At 36.4% G+C, this 22,193-nt stretch overlaps 3 protein-coding genes and 1 non-coding gene across 5 annotated transcripts; 2 read left to right on the forward strand and 2 right to left on the reverse strand.

Annotated features, from left to right (window-relative positions):
- Positions 1–226: 226 nt before the first annotated feature.
- On the reverse strand, positions 227–12,658 carry LOC106658693 (aquaporin AQPAn.G). 2 transcript variants are annotated; one of them, XM_014380762.2, is made up of 4 exons: positions 11,940–12,658; positions 3,485–3,675; positions 1,215–1,358; positions 227–1,148 (listed from the first exon to the last, which is right to left on the reverse strand). In XM_014380762.2, the coding sequence occupies exons 1-4, from the start codon at positions 12,061–12,063 to the stop codon at positions 753–755; spliced, it is 855 nt and encodes a 284-aa protein (XP_014236248.1). In that variant the 5' UTR covers positions 12,064–12,658; the 3' UTR covers positions 227–752. The 2 variants fall into 2 exon arrangements, with proteins under 2 accessions (XP_014236248.1, XP_014236249.1); XM_014380763.2 differs by lacking the exon at positions 11,940–12,658 and adding an exon at positions 5,363–5,524.
- A 1,235-nt stretch (positions 12,659–13,893) lies between these two features.
- LOC106658658 (tyrosine--tRNA ligase, mitochondrial) lies at positions 13,894–15,827 on the reverse strand. The gene is made up of 3 exons (XM_014380708.2): positions 15,486–15,827; positions 14,512–15,410; positions 13,894–14,441 (listed from the first exon to the last, which is right to left on the reverse strand). Exons 1-3 carry the CDS (start codon positions 15,653–15,655, stop codon positions 14,050–14,052), a joined length of 1,461 nt encoding a protein of 486 aa, XP_014236194.1. The 5' UTR covers positions 15,656–15,827; the 3' UTR covers positions 13,894–14,049.
- A 603-nt stretch (positions 15,828–16,430) lies between these two features.
- On the forward strand, positions 16,431–18,956 carry LOC106658659 (60S ribosomal protein L4-like). The gene is made up of 7 exons (XM_014380709.2): positions 16,431–16,539; positions 17,010–17,184; positions 17,256–17,501; positions 17,686–17,810; positions 18,052–18,150; positions 18,329–18,600; positions 18,794–18,956. Exons 1-7 carry the CDS (start codon positions 16,537–16,539, stop codon positions 18,927–18,929), a joined length of 1,056 nt encoding a protein of 351 aa, XP_014236195.1. The 5' UTR covers positions 16,431–16,536; the 3' UTR covers positions 18,930–18,956.
- LOC111694019 lies at positions 18,196–18,263 on the forward strand. The gene has a single exon (XR_002763548.1). It is a non-coding gene; the product is annotated as a small nucleolar RNA U18 (small nucleolar RNA).
- Positions 18,957–22,193: the final 3,237 nt, after the last annotated feature.

Raw genomic sequence — 22,193 nt, forward strand, 5'->3', positions numbered from 1 at the left:
CCTAGCTGTGTGGCTATTAATAATTCAAAGTAATAGATAAAAAAATAATGCTATTCAGGTTTGTGCATCCGATAGCACGCCCTAATCCAATATTATGTGAAATGATTATCATGACGATTTACTCTACAATTGGATTTGCATAAATAATTACATTTATTTTAATGTATGTATACAAATTACGTCAGATTGGAGTTGAAAAAAAGTTGTTTTAAATAGTTACTTATAAACATTTATTGTTACAACATAAATATAATTTTTGTTAAAATTTTTTTACAGCATAACGATGAATTTCCTTCCGTTTTCTAGTACGAAGTAGTCCTGCTACTTTATCCAAAAATTCTAGCGATCACAATGATAATTAATTTATTAAATTTGTAAATCGATTTCTGACAAATGTTCAACATCAAGTACTAAAGTACGAATAAATGATTGTTCATTATTTTTGAAAATGCAGCTTTTAACTTATGGTTGAATTGATATTGTATAATATATGCTTATAACACAGATATAGATATAAAAATCAGCGCAATAATCAGTAAGTATAAATATTTTACGGACACATCTAATCTAGGTAACGCTTGCTTATCACGTACATCGTAAATCATTAAATCGAAATATGACACGCTTACAGTCGAACAATTCTCAGCATCGGCACACAATTTCACAATTGCGCATACACACTTACACACACACACACACCACACACACTCACCCAATTAAACGCACGACTCACAACGGACGAATCGAAAATATTAAAAATCGTAAGAAGCTTCGTCATCTTTGCTCTTGGCTCGGAGTCCCAGCTTGTAGACGACTGCGGCTAGCAGAGCACCGAGGCAGGGTCCAATCCAGTAGATCCACTGCAAGTGCCAGCTACCTACAATCACAGCCGGGCCCAGCGATCTAGCTGGATTCATACTGCTGCCGGTCAGAGGGACGACGGCCATGTGGGCGACGCCGATGCTCAAACCGATGGCCATGGGGGCCCATCCTTTGCAGTCGTCCCGGCGCGAGTCCGTCACGGCGTGAACGACCAGCACCAGCAGGAAGGTAATGATGGCTTCCACGAGGACACCCTGTCCAGCGCTCAGGCCGGGATTGAGCACGGTCATGCCCAAGCTTTTGGTGAATTTGTCTGGCAGTACCGCCTGCGCAAATAATTATGTTTTACCTAGTCCAGCCTAAAGAATGAAGCTTAGAATGAGAAGACTTACGCGAAGAATGGCCGAGCCTGCGATTCCTCCGCAGCACTGAGCCACGATGTAACATAGTGCTTTGAGTATGCTGCAATTGCCACTAGCCAGGAGGCCTACAGTGACAGCTGGATTCACGTGGCAACCAGAAACTGGCCCAAGTACCTGACAACAAAATCAATGTAAAAAACAAAATAAATCTGGAAATAAACCTAATAATCGATTCATACAACTCGCTCAAAGTTAGTCAACGATTATGCACCGAATAATATGTGTCGAGGTAATGTTACGATTACCTCAATAAGTCGGCTTATTATTTCGATTAGTCAAAATGTTCATCTTCTCGAGTACATTCAAGTACAATCGGGTATAAATAAGCTCAAATACACGTACAAAGATGATAAGTAAGGCTGCTTTGTATTTGCCTAAGGGTCTCTCAATCTCGGCTATACTATACCTATAGATGTGTAATGCAATTATACATAAAGACGCGCGGACTTGAGATCCCGACGCACAGCCCGAGGGTATATTGCCTCCCTATTTTCTACGCTCTCGATACACATAACGTATTGACTTTACGTTGCCTTGACCGTTTAACGATTCGATTCGCCGCTGAAAATCAACAGACTTTGGATGATTGCTTTTTTCAACGTCGCATTTCAAGGTGAAAGATCCAAGCTAAAAAACGTCCAGCTCAGTGGTAATTTGGAGCAACGTAATAATCATCCGAAAATGTAATTTCAGTTTTCATTGGTAGGTACGCGAGCACGTGCCGTAAAGCGTGGGCGCGAGCACTGACCACAGACAAACCGCAGCATCACGAGAGGATTAACAACAAAATTATTTTTTCTCGAGTCACCATGTCGAATGAATTATTATTATAGCCAATCTTTTGAACGAATCAAATTACGTGCATATAATACGATTGGCAAAAATAATTATGATTCTTTGTAAAACTGCCTGCGAAGATTATGTACATTCGAATGTTGTTTGCATGCATCGGTGCAGGTTTGCTCAAACATATTAGGTTTTTCGATTTTTATCACGCGTGGAATCCAAGAACTGCCCGTAAAAATCGATTTTTTAAACAATATAAATTATCTTCAATTACGCAAATAGAGTAGGGACGCTTGTTGTAACGCGTCAAAGATCCATGGCAAGATAATTTAACGTTATATATTGATTTATCATAATTTATTGATCGTGAATGACCATTTTATTTTCAAGTAGCTAATGTTTCAATGAGAAGAATCACTGTATGTACAAAGCTGTTCTATTTTTGTCACTTTCATTTTGTGACTACCTCGGTACATTGCCTTCAGCCATTATTTGAATAGATCATTTTGCGACTTCGATGAACATTCTCAAGACCCGAGGTAATGCAAATGAGCTTTCTCGAGGTGCTCGTTATCGTTAAGTACAGGCTTGTTTTCACAAGGATGAGATAATCTAATATGAAATTGATGAAAAATCATAGGTGCAAGGAGGCCCTACACGGAAAAGTAAAGTGGCTCGTGAAGTAAGGCATGGGAGAGGAAAAAGCATCGTACGAACTGTAGGTACATCGAGGCCCGCGATCGATACAATATATGAGCAATTCTTTAAATGAAACGCATTTTTGGAGATAGAATCAAATTTTTTTTCGACTCAAAAAATAAATGAAGATATGTTTTTGATAGGAAATTTTTTTGGCTTTCTTTTAGTGTAGTCAGATTTTCCGATAAATTTCATTTTCACATGGAAAAATCGAAAATAAACCATAAAGTTTACTTTTTTCGTACCGAGTTTTTCGAGATATTTAGCTTGGCACGTTTGATGGCGATTTTTTCGGCGAATGTGCTACTTATCAGAAAATCTGATATCACCATGAAAAGCTGAAAAAATTTCCTATCGAACACTGTTGCCAGTTATTTTTTTTTAGATGAGTTTTGATACTTTTTCAGCGCCTTAGAAATTGAGTAATTAACCGTATTTACGAGAAAACATGATTTTTCGTCCTCTAAATCACAAAAGTAGCTATAAAAATAAGCACTATTGAAATTTCAATGGTTCCTACGAGGTTACATGTTCCTAGGACCCACAAAAACAGTTCCCGTGGGTCCATATCCGCGTAGGTTGAAAAAAAAATTTGCCGCGATTCTACCTCCAAAAATGCGTTTCATTTAAAGAATTGCTCATATATATGCCGGGATATGAAATTAGTTAAACTGTCTCGAATCACCATGACTGTATTTAAAACTTATTTGATCTAGTGGAAAAAAACATGGTAAAATTCTTTAACATATACTCACATATGCGAGACTAGCTACGGCAAGACCAAAGGTCAGTGCTATATGAAGAACGCTCGCAGGAATATCGTTCCATGGGATGCACGAGGCGCAGCCTATGAAGACCAGTATCGCTGTGCCAAGAATCTCGCCAAACAACGGCACGAGGAAGTTGAGCTTCGATACTTCTTCGATGCCTATATAGTCCTTTGTGCCTGCAATCAAACAATTGAATTTCATGAGTAATCTTTGCGTGCTGATGAAGACTATTTTTATTTTAGTTTTACACAATACTCCGAAAGTGCTCACTTAAAAAATCTATTGTTACATCATCGAATTTAACACGTCACGTAAATTATTTTCTGTCGAATCATTCGCAATGCAACGAGCAAACTATGATTTCAATCTTTCTCGTACAAATTCTAATTAATGGTGTACGCGAATGACGAACATAAGCTACTACGTATTGATTCAGTAAAATATCATTCAGCAGCTGGTTGACCAAGACTTGAGTAGCTACTAATTAAACAATCAAAGTATGGATTTTTTCTTCCTAATTATTTAATTAATCTTTATCAGCCAAATTTATGCCTTCAATTTAACTAAACGTGGCTGTATATATTTTCTATTATTGACTTTTTATAATTGACTCAAATTAATCTTCGTATGATTTGATTTTATAACGGAACTACTCGATTTATTTATAATCTAATTCGATGAATAAAACTACATTTATGAATAAACAGCTAAATATTAATATTTTAATTTTGGTGATTCATTATACCATAAAAAAGTCACAATTATGCAGGCACAATAATGTCAAAATAAAAGTTTGGATGGTTTTTTATCATGTACAAATACAAACGAAATAATAGGTTAAGGTCCGACCTCGGCCGCAATAATTATTTGATACAGACAATATTTTGCTAACAATTGATAATTGACATAAGTTTTTTTTTCAATTCAAGCATAGCGAAAAGATGCATTTTTAAATTACAATTTATTACTTTCATTGATGTTTGTGTTGAGTGACTTTTGATAGATAAATAAATGAATAACTTTTACATTCGTGGGTAGTTTTGACCAAGTTAAGCAAAGGCTTGACGATGATTTAACTACAAATTTACTCAATATGTGTTGATAATTCTAAAAAATTTTTTAAATTTGCGTTACGTAAGACAATGAAGCGGTATGGTCGTAAAATTTTATCGCGTGCGTTGCTCTTAACAATCGTCTCAAAATTATATTTAGAAATAGCTCGCCGTTCGCATATTGAATTTTTTATTCATGTTATTGTCTAGTTTTGTAATTGTGTTCTTAATTTCTCAAAACATTTTCAAAAATTTCTGGGTTGTATAATGGTGCAAACTAATATTTACTGTAAAACACCTGTTGATTGCTCAGCTGTTTCGGTCATATAGCTCTATGAACTCATAAATATGATATTCTTCTTTATTGAGTTGTTAAATTCTTTTATATTTTTACCCAATAGGGTATTGTGTACAATTATTCTGGGGAGTAATTATATGTAATCGAAACAAAATAATATGAAAAATGCTATTGAGAACTTTTTCACGCGGTTTGTATATAAAATACCCGCTTGTAGATTTGTAACAATAAATTTCACTTGAAATGCTCGAGATATTTTTTCATCCTTGTTTCTGCACCGAATGTAGGCTGCAGGGCCTCCCAGTGTGCCATGAAAGTTTTTTGTGCTCAAGCTTTTATCTGCATGCATGTAATAGCAAGATTTTACTAGATCGAAAACGACTTGGCCGCGATAAATATAATTTTTCAAAAATTTAATAAAATAAAAGTGTATGGCACTCAGTTTTTACACTCATTAAAAAAAGTTTAGCTTACTGATAAATTAAGAAATTTTCAAAAAAAGCATTAGCGTACCCATCCAAGATTTGCCCATTTTGTCGAAATCCACTTGAGAACACAACGCAAGAAAAATCACAAAATTTCACAGTCACGGTTCCCGTACACTTGATAGGGTGGGCTATACGTGAAACTTAACTCGTTTAAAACGTAACTATTGAATGTGAGCGGATCGAGCTTAAGCGCGTAGTTATATCTCACTTGAAAAGTGCCACTGCTACGCGCTCTTGCTCCCCACCTGCTATTTTGTAGCTCTCAAAGACCCTGCGGACACTCGTGTGTGTCATAATGAAAATTTTTCGTCTTCGACAATTTGACCCATAAATTGAACGATAACAGAGAGGTGGCTAAACGTTGATACTTCGATTGGAAATAATACGAATCTGTCTCAGTTTTGCGAGATCGTAAATATCTTTTTTACTCATATAAGTGAACTCTTTATGCGCATTGTAAATCAATTCATAAAGATTTACAATTATGCTTGCTTGATAACGCTGCTGCTTGCTAACTTCATTTTTTGAGAATTTTTAAACGCTATGTAATACATTTTATCGATTGCTAATATATGAATGAAAAAATGTAAATAATTTTTATTACACTACCATCTGATGCTATTTTGTATGGCGTTCATCAATTACAGCTAGAAAAAAGTCGAAGAACTCGAATTAGTTTATTTATTTACTCCCTTATTGAAATACTGCTATATTCGTTAATAAATGCTAAAAAAATGAGGCCTGTTGCTAACTTTTATAGAATTGAACACCTTTTTTTAGTTGTAAAGAATGTACAAGTCAAGCTCAGTTTAATCATGTTACTTATACTAAACAAAAAATTTGCAAATGAATTATTATTGTTGTAAAGGAAGCTACTTGCTTATGAATTGGAAAAGGTTTATTATTTTTAAATTAGTCATGAATAACCGTTCATAATGGAAATCAATTATTAATAATAGGCCGAAAATAACTTTTTTGGTGGAACAAAAAAATTCTATTTTATTCTCATTGTCGACGCTCAGAGCGTCAATAAACTATGATGTTATAATTTTCACGATAAATACAAAAATTTTTCATCGATTTTATAAAACAAAAAAGGGACGCGAATGGTGTATATCGACGTACAGCGGGTTGGTTCCAAAGCTTCAAGATTTGAAAAGTAAAATTACACGTAGGTATATAATATATATGCATGAGAATGATGAAAAGAAAAAAGGATTTCGCCTATGCGTACATATGCACTTTGCAGTTTCTATGTCTCTCTCTTTTTCTCTTGTTAAACTGGGTCATGCACCTAAGAAGAATAATGTAATATAATTTTTCATTCATTTAGCGTTGCACGTATGTACGCGCTAGAGATCGAGAAAAAAATAAACACGTGAGTCTTTTTAAAAATTTTCAGGGCGCAGCGAGCCCTACGGCACTTTTTTCGCAACTTTCTGTGTTGGTCGCGTTTGTGTGCTATAGAGTACATTAATGTATACATTCGTACATATGACCAATGCATAAGGCAGTACACTACACGTCATCGCACGTATAATTTTTCATTTACTTTTTTATTTTTATTTTTGATTAATGAACGAGATCTTAATATTACATAGCGCTCCGTTATTCATAGTGTACATCGTATAGCTGTACTGAACATCATTTTCAAGCGAGGATTTTTTTAAAATTGTTTTATAATTTTACTTGATTTTTCGAGGTGCCAAAGCAAAGTGACATATTTTTGTGACAGTCGAGCGAAGATCCTTTCATCAGTAAGTATTCAAGTGTAGAAATAGCTATTGACTTGGGTGGTACTGAGAAAAAACTTAAAATAATAACCAATTCGAAATCTCGCAGAATGTATGTGCACGTTCGAAAATCGATCTAATGTTAAAGCCCGCAGTATTCACGAATCGAACATAATTCGTTTTATTGGCGGGCATCCTATGAGTTTATACAGTACATAGGTTGAGAGACGCGTGTCGCACTCGGCTGCAATCGCGTCCCTGAGCTCTTTGACCGACTTTCCATCGTTAATTCTATAATAGATGATCAAGCTGCAAATAATTGACTCTCGATTCCGAAACTTGTGCAAAATGGATTGAACCAAAGCGATACTATGATAAAGGTGCGGGCTTCATTATGCTCACCGCGCATCGTATTATCAGTTTCAGCTGTTGTACAGACATGTACGCTAATTGTACTCTCTCGGCTACCAGTTACTATCTTCTTCTCTTTGTTCTTTTATTTCAATGAATTTTTCGTCTGTGAAATGTAATTTTCATTGTTGAACAATCGCGCAAACGAAGACATTTTTTTCAGAAGCTCATTGAAAATTTTTATTATGGACAAGATTTTTTTGCAACTCAAGGAAACGTTTCATTAAAGCTTTGGATGTTGATTTTCTTCGTGTCGTTTCACGCGCAAATAAAGTATGCCCTCGATATCTCGAGCTTCTCTTTCCGTGTTACACTCGCGTGGAGACCAGTAGGAACAAGAGATAGAGAGAGAGAGAGAGAGAGAGAGAGAGAGAGAAAATAAGCATAATACGTTTTAATTGTCCAAACATTACGTTGTAAAATCCATTCTGATGCGCGTGGGCTGCTTCTTTATCACCTGAGCGCCAGCACGTGATGCAACAAAATAATATGCGTGTGACCTATCTTGTTTTCCTTTGGGAATTTAATGCGCGTCAAACTAAGGCATTTCTTCATTATATAAAAAGAAATTTATATGTTATGATGCTTCAATAGCTATATTAATTATTTTAAATGATCATATTCATTGTTTAATCGGTAGAAAATACAAACATGGTAAAAAGTCGTTAAAAACATATTTGAGTTAGTAAATAAAAAAATCAAAATTTTGATAAGATATCAGCGAAATAAAATCTTGATGCTTACATAAGGTTATTCGCAATAACCTGTGCACAACTTTCGAAAATTACAATTTTAAATGTTTACAAATACGTTTATTCTCATTTTTACGGTATAAAACACTATTTTTTGAACCGAAAGATAATTTGTAAAAAAAATAGTTGAAAAATTCTCAGACACACTATCTCAGTTAGCCAAAAGCCTACTGATCATATCAAGCCTTAGGTGCGTCTTTTAAACGATAAATGGACTGTCAAGGTCAACATTTTTCGAGCCCACGACAAATACTTTTTTCGCGTTTCTCCATCTATTGAACTTACAGTCGGGCCTATGCTCTGAAATATCGGAGACAACAGGCTCTTCTTTAAAATAACAAATCGCTGATACATTTGGAAAAAAGAAATGTGTACCGCGATAATGGCGTTTTCATGGAAAGGATAGTACTCGCAGCCAAGCTTAAAGTTGTTTATTCAGTTTATGTGCTCAGTAATGTGAATTACAAGTTTAATATGAAATCTTGACTAAGAAAATATTTAATAATGTTCTGCCGAACTCTGATTCATATGAGCGAAGATAATACTGTAAAATACGACATGCAAGCCTTCATAATCTGAAAATTGCAAAATAAGTACAACAAATGATTTTCAAACAATCGAATGAATACTTACTGCAGCAAAATTAGCTAAACCTAGATAGTAAATTTTTCCAGCAGTTAAAATGCTTTCTTTTTGACTTCGTAACATCATGAGTTTGAGCAATTGTTTACATTTATCGGGTAGCTTTTCATCGTACCATTGACTGTCATAACTGGTATGCATTATTAGTATAAATTAACCAAACGAATGAAAAATTGTTCATGTTTATTTTACAGGCGTGGGTGTGTGTGTATATATATTGGGGCGGAACGAAAAAACACTTTTGACATCGATAGCTTTGTAATAGTAATTTATTAAAAGTATAAGATGAAAAAAGAGAAAAGCCGCGAGTTGGGCGCGAACGAAAAATGTCTTCAGGTGGCGTAGGAAGCCTGACGTTTGAAATTCTTAAAAACGATATCTTTATGCTTCAGAAAGAAATCATTGCCAAATTTCGGGATGAAAGTTTCAGGGATTGTTTTAAATGTTAACAGGAGCTTCTCTGTAAAATTTTGGCCCTCTATGGTGGATCTCTACTTCAGAGTTTCAGGAAAGAGATTTTCTTCTTTTTTGTTAATGAAATTTATTGCTGTATTGTTGCTTGTATAAAATTATATGAACAGAACAATTCTCGCATCACAAAATTCAATGTACACATGTCAACTTGACACTTGTTGTGATATTATAATAATGTGATATGAATGTATAAATATTTGCTATTTATGAATAACATCGTTTTTCAACCTTCCTATGACTATATTTTTGCTTCTAAGGCTCCTAGAGGGCCAAAATTTTACAGAGAAGCTCCTGTTAACATTTAAAACAAGCCCTGTAACTTTCATCCCAGTCGGTTAATCCGGTGCCGAGAAATTTGTCAAAGATTTCTTTCTGAAGCATAAAAATATTGTGTTTACGAATTTCAAACTTCAGGCTTCATGCGCTACCTGAAGACATCATTTGTTCGCGCCGAACTCACGGCTTTTCTCTTTTTTCATCTTATACTTTTAATAAATTACTATTACAAAGCGATCGGCGTCAAAAGTGTTTTTTCGTTCCGCCCTAAATTATATATTCACCAAGCTTCGTGAACGAGTTGACTGTGATTGCGAATTTGTTGACTGGGCCAGTTGCAATATATGAGATGTATGACTTCGCCACCACCAAACAATGAGAATCTGATCCACTCACTAATATTACTTTTACTCATAAGTACCTACAAGTTGTATGAAAAAATAAAAGTACTCGAGTCGCAGTGAATGGATAAAAACATTGGGTTTAGTACCTGTTGACCAGCGACTGTCAACGGTAATGTTGCGCACCCGATTGTTACGAGATTTAAGGTTGAAAACGCTGATTCAAGTGTCACGATGAAACTGTGTGTTGAGAAGAAATTTTTTTATAGATCTCAGAAAAAAAATCTAGCTTTTTTTACGTAACTCTAAAGTTTTGTTGTGAAGTTGCACTATTTGGGCTAACTCGTCGTAAAGAGCGTCTTGATCGTAATCTCTTTCTTTTAAAGCCTGCTCGTTCAAAGTTTCACGCAATTTCTTGCTGTTTAGTTAAAAGATTTCGATTAAAAATAATCAATTTTAATTTTTGAAACATCTGTGCGGACACTCACTGAATAATTGAAAACAGAGCGCAGACATGATGCGTAAAAGCAACAAAAAGAGTATCACATCCGATAATGATTGCTATTCCAAGAGTGTCGGTCGTGTAACCGTGAAGTATTATTAATAAATTATTGTTGTTCAGCTGCTCGACTCCATAGTCAATAAATCTTGGTTTTTCTTGCAAGCGAGTCTGATTTCTCGGAAATGCAATATCCAACAAGTGCAGCGTCAAAGGGAACGCACTAAAGACGAAAGCGGCGTTCAGCATGTAAACTGATAAATGCATTAAAATGTCAAAGTAATTTACGAAATGGGTGAATATTATAATTTTTTTTTTCATTCAATTTTATACAGTAAGTACTTACCTGTGTAAGCCATATTTATTTTGTACGCTTTGGCCGAGTAAGCTTTGATAACGGCAAGGTATTCATTTTTGTGAATTTCAAAATCTTGATGAATCTTTTCGAGTACTTTGGCTATCTGAAATTACTCCAATTTTTCCCTTTCAATTTTAAATGAAGGGGTGAGAAGTTTTTTTCATTACCTGTTTTTTGCACAAAATAGCGCAAATAAACTTTGAAACGATATGAACATAATAAAGATCCGAGCTCAGTGATAATAAAAAAACCATCAAAATGTGACGAAGTTTGTACAACTTGACGAGCTAAAATTTCACGAGTATACAAAGCAAACTTTGATAAAATGGGAGAAATTAGCGATGCTTACCTGAGGAATGAAAACGGACAGAATGGTGCACATTATCAAGGTTTTATTGAATAAACTGGTGAGAAGACTTTGGAAGGGCCATAATCCACAAAAGTATAAAAATTTGTAGCTTAGCGAGTAATACGGGATATTGAAATCTTTCATGTCGTAAAATTAAAAACGCGATCATTCATTGAATCCCTGTGGCCACGATGTTTGTCATTTGTATTTATGCGTTTAGTCTTTGTTTCTTCAAGGCATTATTTATTCATGGCCCAAGGCAAAGAAATGTGATGTACTTCGTAATTCGCTCGGTAAGTAGTAACTTGGGAGTAATTTGCATAGTTGATGAAAAATATGCACTTGCCGCACTCGAGGAACTGATGTACATTATAAAGATGTATACATTATTATGCATTTCGGGATGAATATTTTTAATCAAGGATTTTACCAAACTGTCTAAAGTTACTTTTAAATTAGTCGCAATACAAGAGCACGAGGCTCTTTATTAATTGATTCGCATTTCATAGGATTACTTAAACGATTGGGGTTTCCGAGAATATGAGCTGTAATTCGATTGTGAGACATAGGCATTAGACGTAAAAAAACAAACAATTACCGATCAATTAAACGAAGTTTAATTTATCTCGACGAAAAAGTTTATTACAATTACAGCCGCGTAATAATTGTTAGTATTTGGAATTCGCTTGCGAGTCGCTTCGAAGCATCTCATTAAATGCTCGCCAAATGTTTTTATGCAAATGTGTACCACAGCTGAGGCTACTCACGGGTTATCGTACCGGCGTTGGCTTCCTCGGGATTATCTCGATGCTCGGGACTGAGTTGGGCAGTTGGCTCGTTGTTTTCGTTAGTCGGCGGGTATTCCTCGGGATAAACCGTCGACACGTGCATGGTATTAGCAGTTAAATAGCTCGCGATTACTGCTGACGGCTGAGTCAAGCTACAGAATTCATTATTCGATGAAACGTAATATTGCAGTCTAATTGACTCGGATCAATGCATCGCGCGCAGACTCATCCTAAGTTTCAGAAGGAAATTCAATTACATCATTCATGCCGCCTAATTATACACGTGTATTTCATTTTCTTAAAATTTCAAAAGTTTTCCCGTCTCGTTGAGCTACGTGCCGTATCGTAATACGTTGAAAAGAAAAAATTTAAAACGCGCACCAAAAACACTATTTTATTTTCCTCGCGATGACTCAACTATATATGCAGAATTGGCAATTGCTGCTACGAGTGAAGAGTTTGAAGCACGAGCTGTGCGTGTCGGTAAAAATGCTTTTGCAATTACATTCTACAGCTACACGTGGAAAATATTGCTTATTATTTATATCCAGTATGACAAGCAGCGCAACAGCAGCAGAGATCGAAAAGATAATTTCAGTAGAACAAGAAAATGCCAACTATTGTTTTTTGCGCGAAAATTAGCAGCAGATGTTCAGTAGAGCTATATGTGAGGCGCAGTTGGTACGAATTATGCGTTGGTGCACTTTGAGTCGCTCAACAGACACTCGAGGAGTTGCGAAGCGCGATGTAGCCTCATCGCCAAGCACGACTGATATGGCATATCGCACCGTGGCTCGGGGCTCGAGGCACTCGCGGCTAGAGGCCGATGATTTCGAAAAGGAGTGGCGAACTGCCAGAGAGCCCTTTCCAGACCTTGACACATCGCGAGGATATGTGAAAAAGCTCGCGGGCTTACCCCCGCTGAGACGAGCGATAAGCCGCAGCGAATTAATTGACATGAACGAGTCGGATATTATTCCAACGATTTAGATGTATAGCATTTTTTTGGACAATTTTTTCTAGCTTGCTTTGCGTGTACGGCAAAGACCATCGAGACTTGCGGCAAATGTGCACTTTCGTGCATCATGTAGGAATGTAATAATATTCCAGAATGATAACGAGCCCGGGCGATATGCACAACTGCGCGCGCGGCCTTATTTCCATAATTGCCGTATAGCCGAGCTTTTGTACGGCGTATCGGCTTGCACCGCGAGAAATTCATCAAATGTATATCCATGAAACATGTGCACATACCCGATTCTTTTATGACTCCGTTTTCAAGCGCAACGCGCCCGATCGATAAAATCATACAGCAAGCCAAGCACGACTGGATAAGATAAAAACCAGTGCAGTAACGTGCAAATTCCACCTGACCTTTCATAATAAGGTCGTTGTTTTTTTGTTTTTTTTTTTTTTTTTTTGGAGCTAATACACGAATCAGAGGCAAAGATTATTATCCGCAGTGGCTAATTTTGGCCACTGTTGCCTGTTTAAGTGTTCCGAGCGCAGAGAATCGCGTGCCGCGCACGTACGGATGAGAAAGACGACAATTAGCATATCATTCGTTGATCCGATCGATGACCCTTGTGTGGCCATTCCTAGTTAAAGGATTCGAAATATCTCCGCGAGCTCGTAAGCATAAGCTTTGTGGGTCAAGGAGCAAGAAATATTCCGAGAATCCTCGATAGCTGCTCGATGCTGTAATTATAACAAAGAACATGATGTTTGTCTGGGCGCGGTTGCATCGAACTCCCCTATGCTCGCTAAATATCAAGTTGAACTTTATTTGTCTTATAAAAACGCATTCAATTAAAAACCGTTGCTTAATTCTCATATTTGTCCCATAGATACAATTAATAAAAGTATAATCTGAATTTCAGGAGGCTTTGACATCTTTTATGACACATAAACATAGAGACTTTATGCAGTTACATGGTGGTTAAATTCGTTAAATTTTTATTTACTTTAAAAAAAAAAAAGTAGGAGTTTATAAAAAATTCACACTTTTATCTGAGACACTGTAATTAATGTATTATATCTATTTACAATTAAACTTTGAACAAGTTATATGTTAATAAAATTGACGTTTTTAATAAAAGTTAGAATACTTTTTAGGTTTATCTGCCTTATTTGTTTGTAACCACTTAATCACAAAATAAGTCTTTTTACCAACTCTGATAAGAGTCACATCATTTTTTAAGCGGTGTTTACCACTTATGATTTTGTCTATATCAGTGACTCTGGTATAGTTTATATGGAAACCCCCTGCATTTATAATTCTGATAGCATCTTTCATAGTTTTAAAACATTCTGCTTTCATTGCTAGATCAAGTACCGTCATATTTTCATCGGGTACCAAATCTATAACTTTAGAACCTTCAAAAGCTTGAGTAACCTGATCTTGGGTCATTGATGAAAGAGATTCTATGGACTTATCATACAGCAACATAGAAGTAGTTTTTGCAGCTTCTAATCCTTCTTCTGCAAAAATTAATACATTTACATTTTAATGAATTTTCATTGAAAAAATTACTATTAAAATCAAACTTACCTCCATGCACTAATAATGTTACATTTTCTGCTAAAATTTTTTGAGCTTTCCGTTCTTCTGGTTTTTCTTTGTGCTCTTTAACAATATGAGCAATTTGTTTAAGAGGTAAGAAAGTGAATAATTTCAAATAATTTTCTACATCATTGTCTGTGGTTCTTACAAAAAATTGATACAAATCAAAGCTTGAAGATTTTTCTGGTGCTAACCATACTGCATTACCAAGAGATTTTCCAAACTTTTTACCACCTTCAGCAGTTATTAAAGGTAAAGTGAAACCAAAGACACTTTTTTTAGAAGTTCGACTAATCAACTCATGACCAGACATAATGTTTCCCATCTGATCATTACCTCCAATTTGAAACCTACAATTGTAATTTTCCAACAAATGCATCCAGTCATAAGCTTGAAATAATTGATATGAAAACTCAGTAAAACTCATCCCGGAATCGGATTTTAAACGTGATTGAACCGAGGTTCTTCCTAACATTGTTCCCATTCGAAAATGTTTCCCAACAGTTCTGATAAACTCTATAATATTAACATTCTTGTACCAATCTATATTATTTATTATTGTTAAAGGCTTAAGCTGAAGATTGTTATCTTTCCAAAAATATTTTTCATGATTATGAAATATATTCATGATATCGTTTTTGATTCCTTTTATATTGTAATCTATTACTGTTTGCTCCATAGCTATTCGTTCATTCAATCTATGGCTAGGATCACCTATTAAACCAGTTGCACCGCCTAACAAAGCTATAACTCTGTGACCTCCTCTTTGCCAGTGTAAAAGATTCATTAGAACTAGAAGGTTACCAATATGTAAACTATCAGCTGTTGGATCGAATCCAGCATAAACTGCTTGAGAATTTTCATTCACAAGATTTGAAACTTGATTGCTGAAATAAAATTAAAAGAAGTTATCAAAAAATAAAGTAAATAATTATTTTTGTTAGTGAATATATATTACATACGCGCTTGTATCTGGAAATATATCCTGAAACATGCCCCTTTCATGTAGTTTTAAAATATTCCTATATTTATTTTTACTTTCATTGGAATAAAAGCGATTTTGTATTTCTTTTTTATGAAAAAATAATTTGTCGCAACAACGACGTAACCTTGAAACGTTAAAGCTCTGCATTGTACTAAAGTTTCAAAAGTTATATGATTTTAAAAACAAATAATTTAGATTAGCAAAAATTTGTTTCAAGAAAAGGCACCAATAAACTAATCATTTCTCTAGTATAAATTTATAAGAAATTTCAGCCTCTTAAATCTTTGATAGCAAAGCAATACAAAAGTGTACAAATAGCAGACTATTGTCTTTGGAGTTACATTCGCTTTCGTAGTATTCGCACGTGTCGTCTGTGGCGTCTGCTAATCATGCAAACACAATCCATTTCATAGGCATGTAGTAACGTAAAACGTAAATGTCATTGTCTAATAAAAATAAAAGTTAGCAGTTACAATTGTGCTGAAATTAATAAAAGTATATTTGTCTGATAAGAGTATTTTAGGAATAAAAAGAAAAAAATTAAGTGTAAAATCAGGAATGTTTATAACATAGCTCAGTCGCAAGCTGATCTTATAATTTACTATGGACCGTTCAACAGTTTTGCAAATAAAACTAGTTTTACAAATGATTATAAAATCATAGTCAAATATAAGTATTGATATACAGTTAAGTAAAATGTATATTTTGAACAATGAAGTTTGTGAAATCAAATTGAAATTTCAATAATGAAAAAAAATGTCATTTAATAAATTCCAAAACTATATCGCCACGCATGCGTTCTGCATTATCCGCAATAAAAAAATCAGCCGCGCATAGCACAGCCGCTCAAGGCTCACCCCACCGCCACCGGCCTACTACGATGCGATTGCTGCTAACGTGTCTAAAGTGAGAATCCAAAATTTCCGGCGAACGTCCATCTTTCTCCGAGTGCGTGCGAGCCGCGAGGCACCAAAGTGCCTATACTTTAGTTTTCTCGCATCGCACAACGTGCGAAAAAACGACTCGAAATGGTAAGTCTAAATTATTCGATATTTTTATGTATAAATAATTTTTATTAATGATCAAATTGTTGCTCTGATAAATTAAAAGTTACGCAAATTTATGTTTTTTTACTGAAATGCATTATCTACTTACCGTGCCACATATGCCGTCACCCACGTGTTTTTTTAACAAAGGTTTATTTTTAATAACCGATTGCTTACAGCTCCGACAGTTCTAAAGTTTAATAATTTTCATTTCGATTTTGTATTCTTAAAATTTTAAATAAAGAATTTCACATTATTAAAGTCAATAACTATATTGACAATTTAAAAGGTTAGGTTGTGGTTTTTGAAAATTTAGCTTATATCAATTATCCCTGTAGATTTGATCATTAAAAGAATTATATTACACCAATTATTTCTCCAGAAATGGCACAATCAATTATTCAACCATTAAACTTTGAAAATTTATAAAATTTATTTAAAAATTCTTTTTTCAGTCGTTATCTACAGCCAGACCACTAGTAACTGTTCATTTTGATAAATCGGAGTCACCAAAGACTATTTCTTTGCCTGCGATTTTCAAAGCTCCCATTCGTCCAGATGTTGTAAATTTTATTCACCAGCAGGTTTCTATGAATCACAGACAGCCCTATGCTGTGTCAAAGGAAGCTGGTAAGTCAGAAAAATATGAAATACTGTTTATTTGAATGTACAATGTCTATAATTATTATCCTTTTTAACAGGACATCAGACCTCTGCTGAATCATGGGGTACTGGACGTGCTGTTGCCCGTATCCCACGTGTCCGAGGTGGTGGTACTCACCGATCTGGTCAGGGTGCTTTTGGTAACATGTGTCGGGGCGGTCGCATGTTTGCCCCAACAAAACCATGGAGAAGATGGCATAGACGCGTAAATGTAAATCAGAAACGGTTTGCTGTTGTCTCAGCCGTTGCTGCATCTGGAGTACCTGCTCTGGTTATGTCAAAAGGTATAAATCATCTTGACCTTTTTTGGAAAAATTTATAATTTTTTATAGTTTTTATGATGAGGAATATTTGGTCCGTGTTACTGATAATTCATTGATTATTACCATTTCTCTGATACAATGTAAGAAAAAGGGATTTTTATTTCTTAATGAGATTCAATTAAAATAATGAATGATCTTTTTTCAGGCCATTTAGTTCAGGAAGTTCCTGAATTCCCACTGGTCGTCAGTGACAAAGTTCAAGGATTACAGAAAACAAAGGAAGCTGTTGCATTCCTGCGACAAGTCAAAGCTTGGAGCGACATCAAAAAAGTGAGCAAAATAAAATGGCTTTTGAAGCAATAAAAATATGCACTGTCATAAATGTCCTCAATCATGTAACATTTTCTTGATTGATCCATAAGGTGCTAGAGAAATTTGATGATCAGGCGTTCTTGTTTCATGTCATACCTCATGTAATAGGGACATGGTCATTGCACATACGTATAAAATAGAAAATTACTTTTATGATACCTAAATGAAATAAAATTATTAATTTATTTTAATTTCACAGGTCGTGCAATCACAACGTCTTCGTGCCGGTGTAGGTAAAATGCGCAATCGCCGTCATGTTCAACGTCGAGGACCTCTGATTATCTACGGTAACGATGGGGTAAATATAAAATGCCTTTCATTTTGATAAAATGAAAAATAATTTAAAATGATGAGAATTATTGGTCCGTGTTTATGATATTTTATTGATTATAATTACCATTTCTGATATTATTACAACTAACTACTAGGAGTCTCAAAATTAGGATTCACAATTTAATATTTACGTTTACTTTTAGGGTATCAGCAGGGCGTTCCGCAATATACCTGGTGTTGACGTTATGAACGTGAAAAACCTTAACTTGTTGAAGTTGGCACCCGGTGGTCATGTTGGTAGATTCATCATCTGGACAGAATCAGCTTTCGAGCAGTTGGATGCTCTTTGGGGTACCTGGCGCAAAGAGAGCGAAGAAAAAAAAGGATATAATCTTCCCATGCCAAAAATGGCCAACACTGATTTGGCTAGACTTTTGAAATCGGACGAAATCCGTAAAGTCCTCAGAGCACCTAAGTACGTTCAATTCACAATTGTGTTGCTAATGTTTAAATTATATTATAATTTTTGTGATGAATTGCTTTGGTCCGTGTTTATGATTATCTTTGATTTTAAAACGAAGCTATTTTCTGAATTTGATTTTTTATAACTATTTGATTCCTCGCTAAGTTTTGAGATAACTTTCTAAATGAATTTTGTTTTTCAACAGGAGGCGAGTAATCAGGAAAGTCAAGAAGCTGAATCCTTTGAAGAACACGAGAGTTATGCTTAAGTTGAACCCATACGCTGCCGTAACCAAGCGCGCAGCTATTTTAAAAAAAAGTAAAAAGGTTGCTAAGAAATAAATTTTTATAAGCTTAATGTCGAAAAAGGAAAAATTAAACCTCTTGATTATTTTTGTTACCCAAATGAATTGAAATTTTTTAAAATTATTTCTCACCGTGAGTTTCCTTGAAAAAGTTTGTTTGAACAATCATTTGTGTAATATGAAAAGCAATGACTTTTGATTATTCTACGTGAGAGTCATGCCGAGTTACCCTTGAATGTTTGCAGTTGGTAAAGCGCTTCTCGCCAATCTCCTCATGAGATATACAAAAATATATAAGTGTGAGAATGCATCATTCAGTGGCGTGCTGGTGCGTCTGAAAGGCTCGCTTTAAAGTGCCCGCTAAAGGAGGTAGACTAAACAAATAATTATGCGGCAGAAAATATTCACGGCTCACGAAACATAATATTATGCACGTAGATATGTATAAAATAGTTAGTTTTCACGAGACAATATAGTCATCTACGGCAAGTAGTAAGGGGTAGTAAGTTTTAACGATCACATTATTCAGCTAGACGAGAAGAATGAGTTAATAAGCCAGCACGCGCGCAGAGGCTGGCCGGGCGCATCATATAGCACTGAGGATATAAGTGATCGTAAAAGTAAATCAAGTGAATTCAGAGCTCGCAGGCATCCAAAGCTAACCGAGAGAGTAAGTAAAAGCAGAGAAGGGAGAGCAAAAGGCTAAGAAGCAAGATAGAGAAAAGAACATGAGCCTGTATTATAGCGAAAATGAACTTTAAACTGCCATAAGCTGTTTAAGACGCGGACATTAAGCTCCATCTGTTGCAGTTTTGCATTCTCTCTCGCTTTCTTTGCCTCTATCTGCGCATGAAAGAGCGAGTATTAATAAAATATGGAGAGAGTAAAGAAGGAGGAGGGGAAGGAGGTCCGGCAATGAGGCTTGATGAAAATTTCATTATTATTTGCTGGAGGCGCGGGCGCTACAAGTAGCGGCTTTTTTGACGAGGCTAATAAAATATTTACCGAGATTTTAATGCTTTTATAATTGAATGATATAGCTCGACGCGTAAACACAATTGGCACGGTAAAGTCGCGAGCTTGGACTTTTTTTCTTCCAAGCAGCGCACAAGCAGCGAGAGATATCGAGTGAGTCGCAAGGAGCAGCGAGTCAAGTGCTCGCTCAAGACTCGAAAAAAATCTCAGCGAGCGAATGTGCAGGCTCTAGGTAGGCGCACGTAGGTACGGACTACGGAGGTGTACACGAGAGGAGGGAGAGAGAGAGAGAGAGCCTAGATGCGTGGGGGGCAAAGATTGTAAGCTCGTCGGAATTTGCGCTCTTAGGCTGGCGCGTTCGTAGCTGCGCTGCTCGCTCGTTTCAGTCGTCTATAGTACATACTCGGGGCGCATAGACAGAGAGCAGGAAGATAAGGTATATAAGGCGGCAGTAGCTGAGAAAGCAAGTGCGAGTACATGTATACGCGTTCTCTCGCTCGCGCAGCCAGATACTGAATATATCCCGGTATCGCAGACACCCTTCTGCCGCTGTATATTATACACTGCGCATAGGTATATACCTACGGAGGCCGTCGTGGAGAGCAAGCAAAGCTATATATACCTATAAGAGCTATATAGGAGCTTCTATAGCTTGTACGTGTAGAGCGCGCGGGAGCATGCATGCAGTTGTAATAACTTGCGGCATTTGCCTCCAACTAAATTATTTATTGCATTCTGGGCTCCCCTCGGCAAGATATAACCAGCCGACTACTACCCGCAAGCCAAGGACGGCTACGAGTCAACGGATCTCGTGCTACGTATATGTGTAGGCTTCACCTTGTAGCACGATGCAGCCAACGAGATATTACCGCTAGAGACTCGACTCGAGGCCCTTTTTTCAGCCCCTCCCGATCCCTCTCAAACGTCTTCTGAATATGTTATATTTGGATTATATTTACGAGTTCACGGCTTGTTGCAACTGTTGCGCGACTGCTCTAAAGCGATATTTTAATTAAGCCACGGCACACGAGCGAGCTTTTTTCTCTCTTATATCCCGTGAATCCTTTTGCCACGGACAAAAACAAGCGCGGCTGCTTACGGGCAAATTTCAGCATGGAAAAATGTCGAATTTGCAATTGCTCTCCATACGTATTATTACGAGGAAAAGTGAGGGGCCTCGAACTTCAAGAGGCTGTGCTGCGCAGGGTACTTTATTTTATTCGGGCTATGATCCGATGAATGAAATTTTCCTATCTATACACATAGCGGCGCGCAATGTAATTCGAACGAGAGTAAGGGAGAGAGAAAATCAAATGGGCACTCAGGGAAAAATGTTGTACGCGGAGAGAGAAGCATCAGTGGTAAAAAAGGGAAAAAATTGAAGAGAATACGAATCCTCTTTGGTAAAAAGGAAGCATAAGCTTTTGCACCGACGTTTCTTCTTCTTCTTCGTCTTCTCCTTTTCAACATTCATATCGGACTTAACTTTTATTACATATTTCATCGTATACGAATCGGCTCTCGAAAGATTCTTATAGGATTCTCCTTCATACACACACGCACACCCACGCACACACACCACCCCCTCCTATACACATACACCTTTTGATGTTTTCTATATATGTATATATGTATTTATTTTCCATGTAGAGGTATAGATATTTTCAACGATTACCTTACAGATGTATGTACGTGTGCGTGTGCTTGTCGCTTTAAAAGCGGAAATTTCGCATTTTTAATATTATTTTTGCAGTGCCAGATGCAACATATTATATTTCCCCCGAACGTATTTGTATAATACATCGTGGACCGAGCAAACTTTTGCGCACGTCTATGTAAAAATGTTGCTTCGCTCGGGCTACGCTCGCGCGCGAATATTGCGCATGAATATGTCATGAGGATAAGAAAAAAATATATATCTTGCGTCATCCCTCGCACGCGCGTCCATCTTGGAAAAATAAATAGCGGTTCACCGCGAAAATCCACATGCGCACACGTATACAGCTGCTAGGCGCGCGATGCAGGCCACATATGAACGAGCCCGAGCTATATAGTCCGATAAATTATGCATAGAGATTCGATGAGATAGACAGGGCCTGCGTGCATCGCAGGGGCTGGCGCATATTTCACGCGGCTATATTCCGGAGATGGCAGTTTTTCGATCGTCGGAGTGGGCGTCCCTGCCACCCGCCCGCGCGCCCCGACTTGTGCACGGATTTTTGTTCTGATCTAGTGGCGGAAGGGAACGAATATAATGCACCGACCGGCGCATCCAATTTCACATCCAGTAGCTTGAATTCCTTTACGATCGATATAATTTCAGCGA

The sequence above is a fragment of the Trichogramma pretiosum genome, unplaced genomic scaffold (assembly GCF_000599845.2).
Source record: "Trichogramma pretiosum strain Unisexual culture from Peru unplaced genomic scaffold, Tpre_2.0 scaffold5, whole genome shotgun sequence".
NCBI classification, from domain to species: Eukaryota; Metazoa; Arthropoda; class Insecta; order Hymenoptera; family Trichogrammatidae; genus Trichogramma; species Trichogramma pretiosum.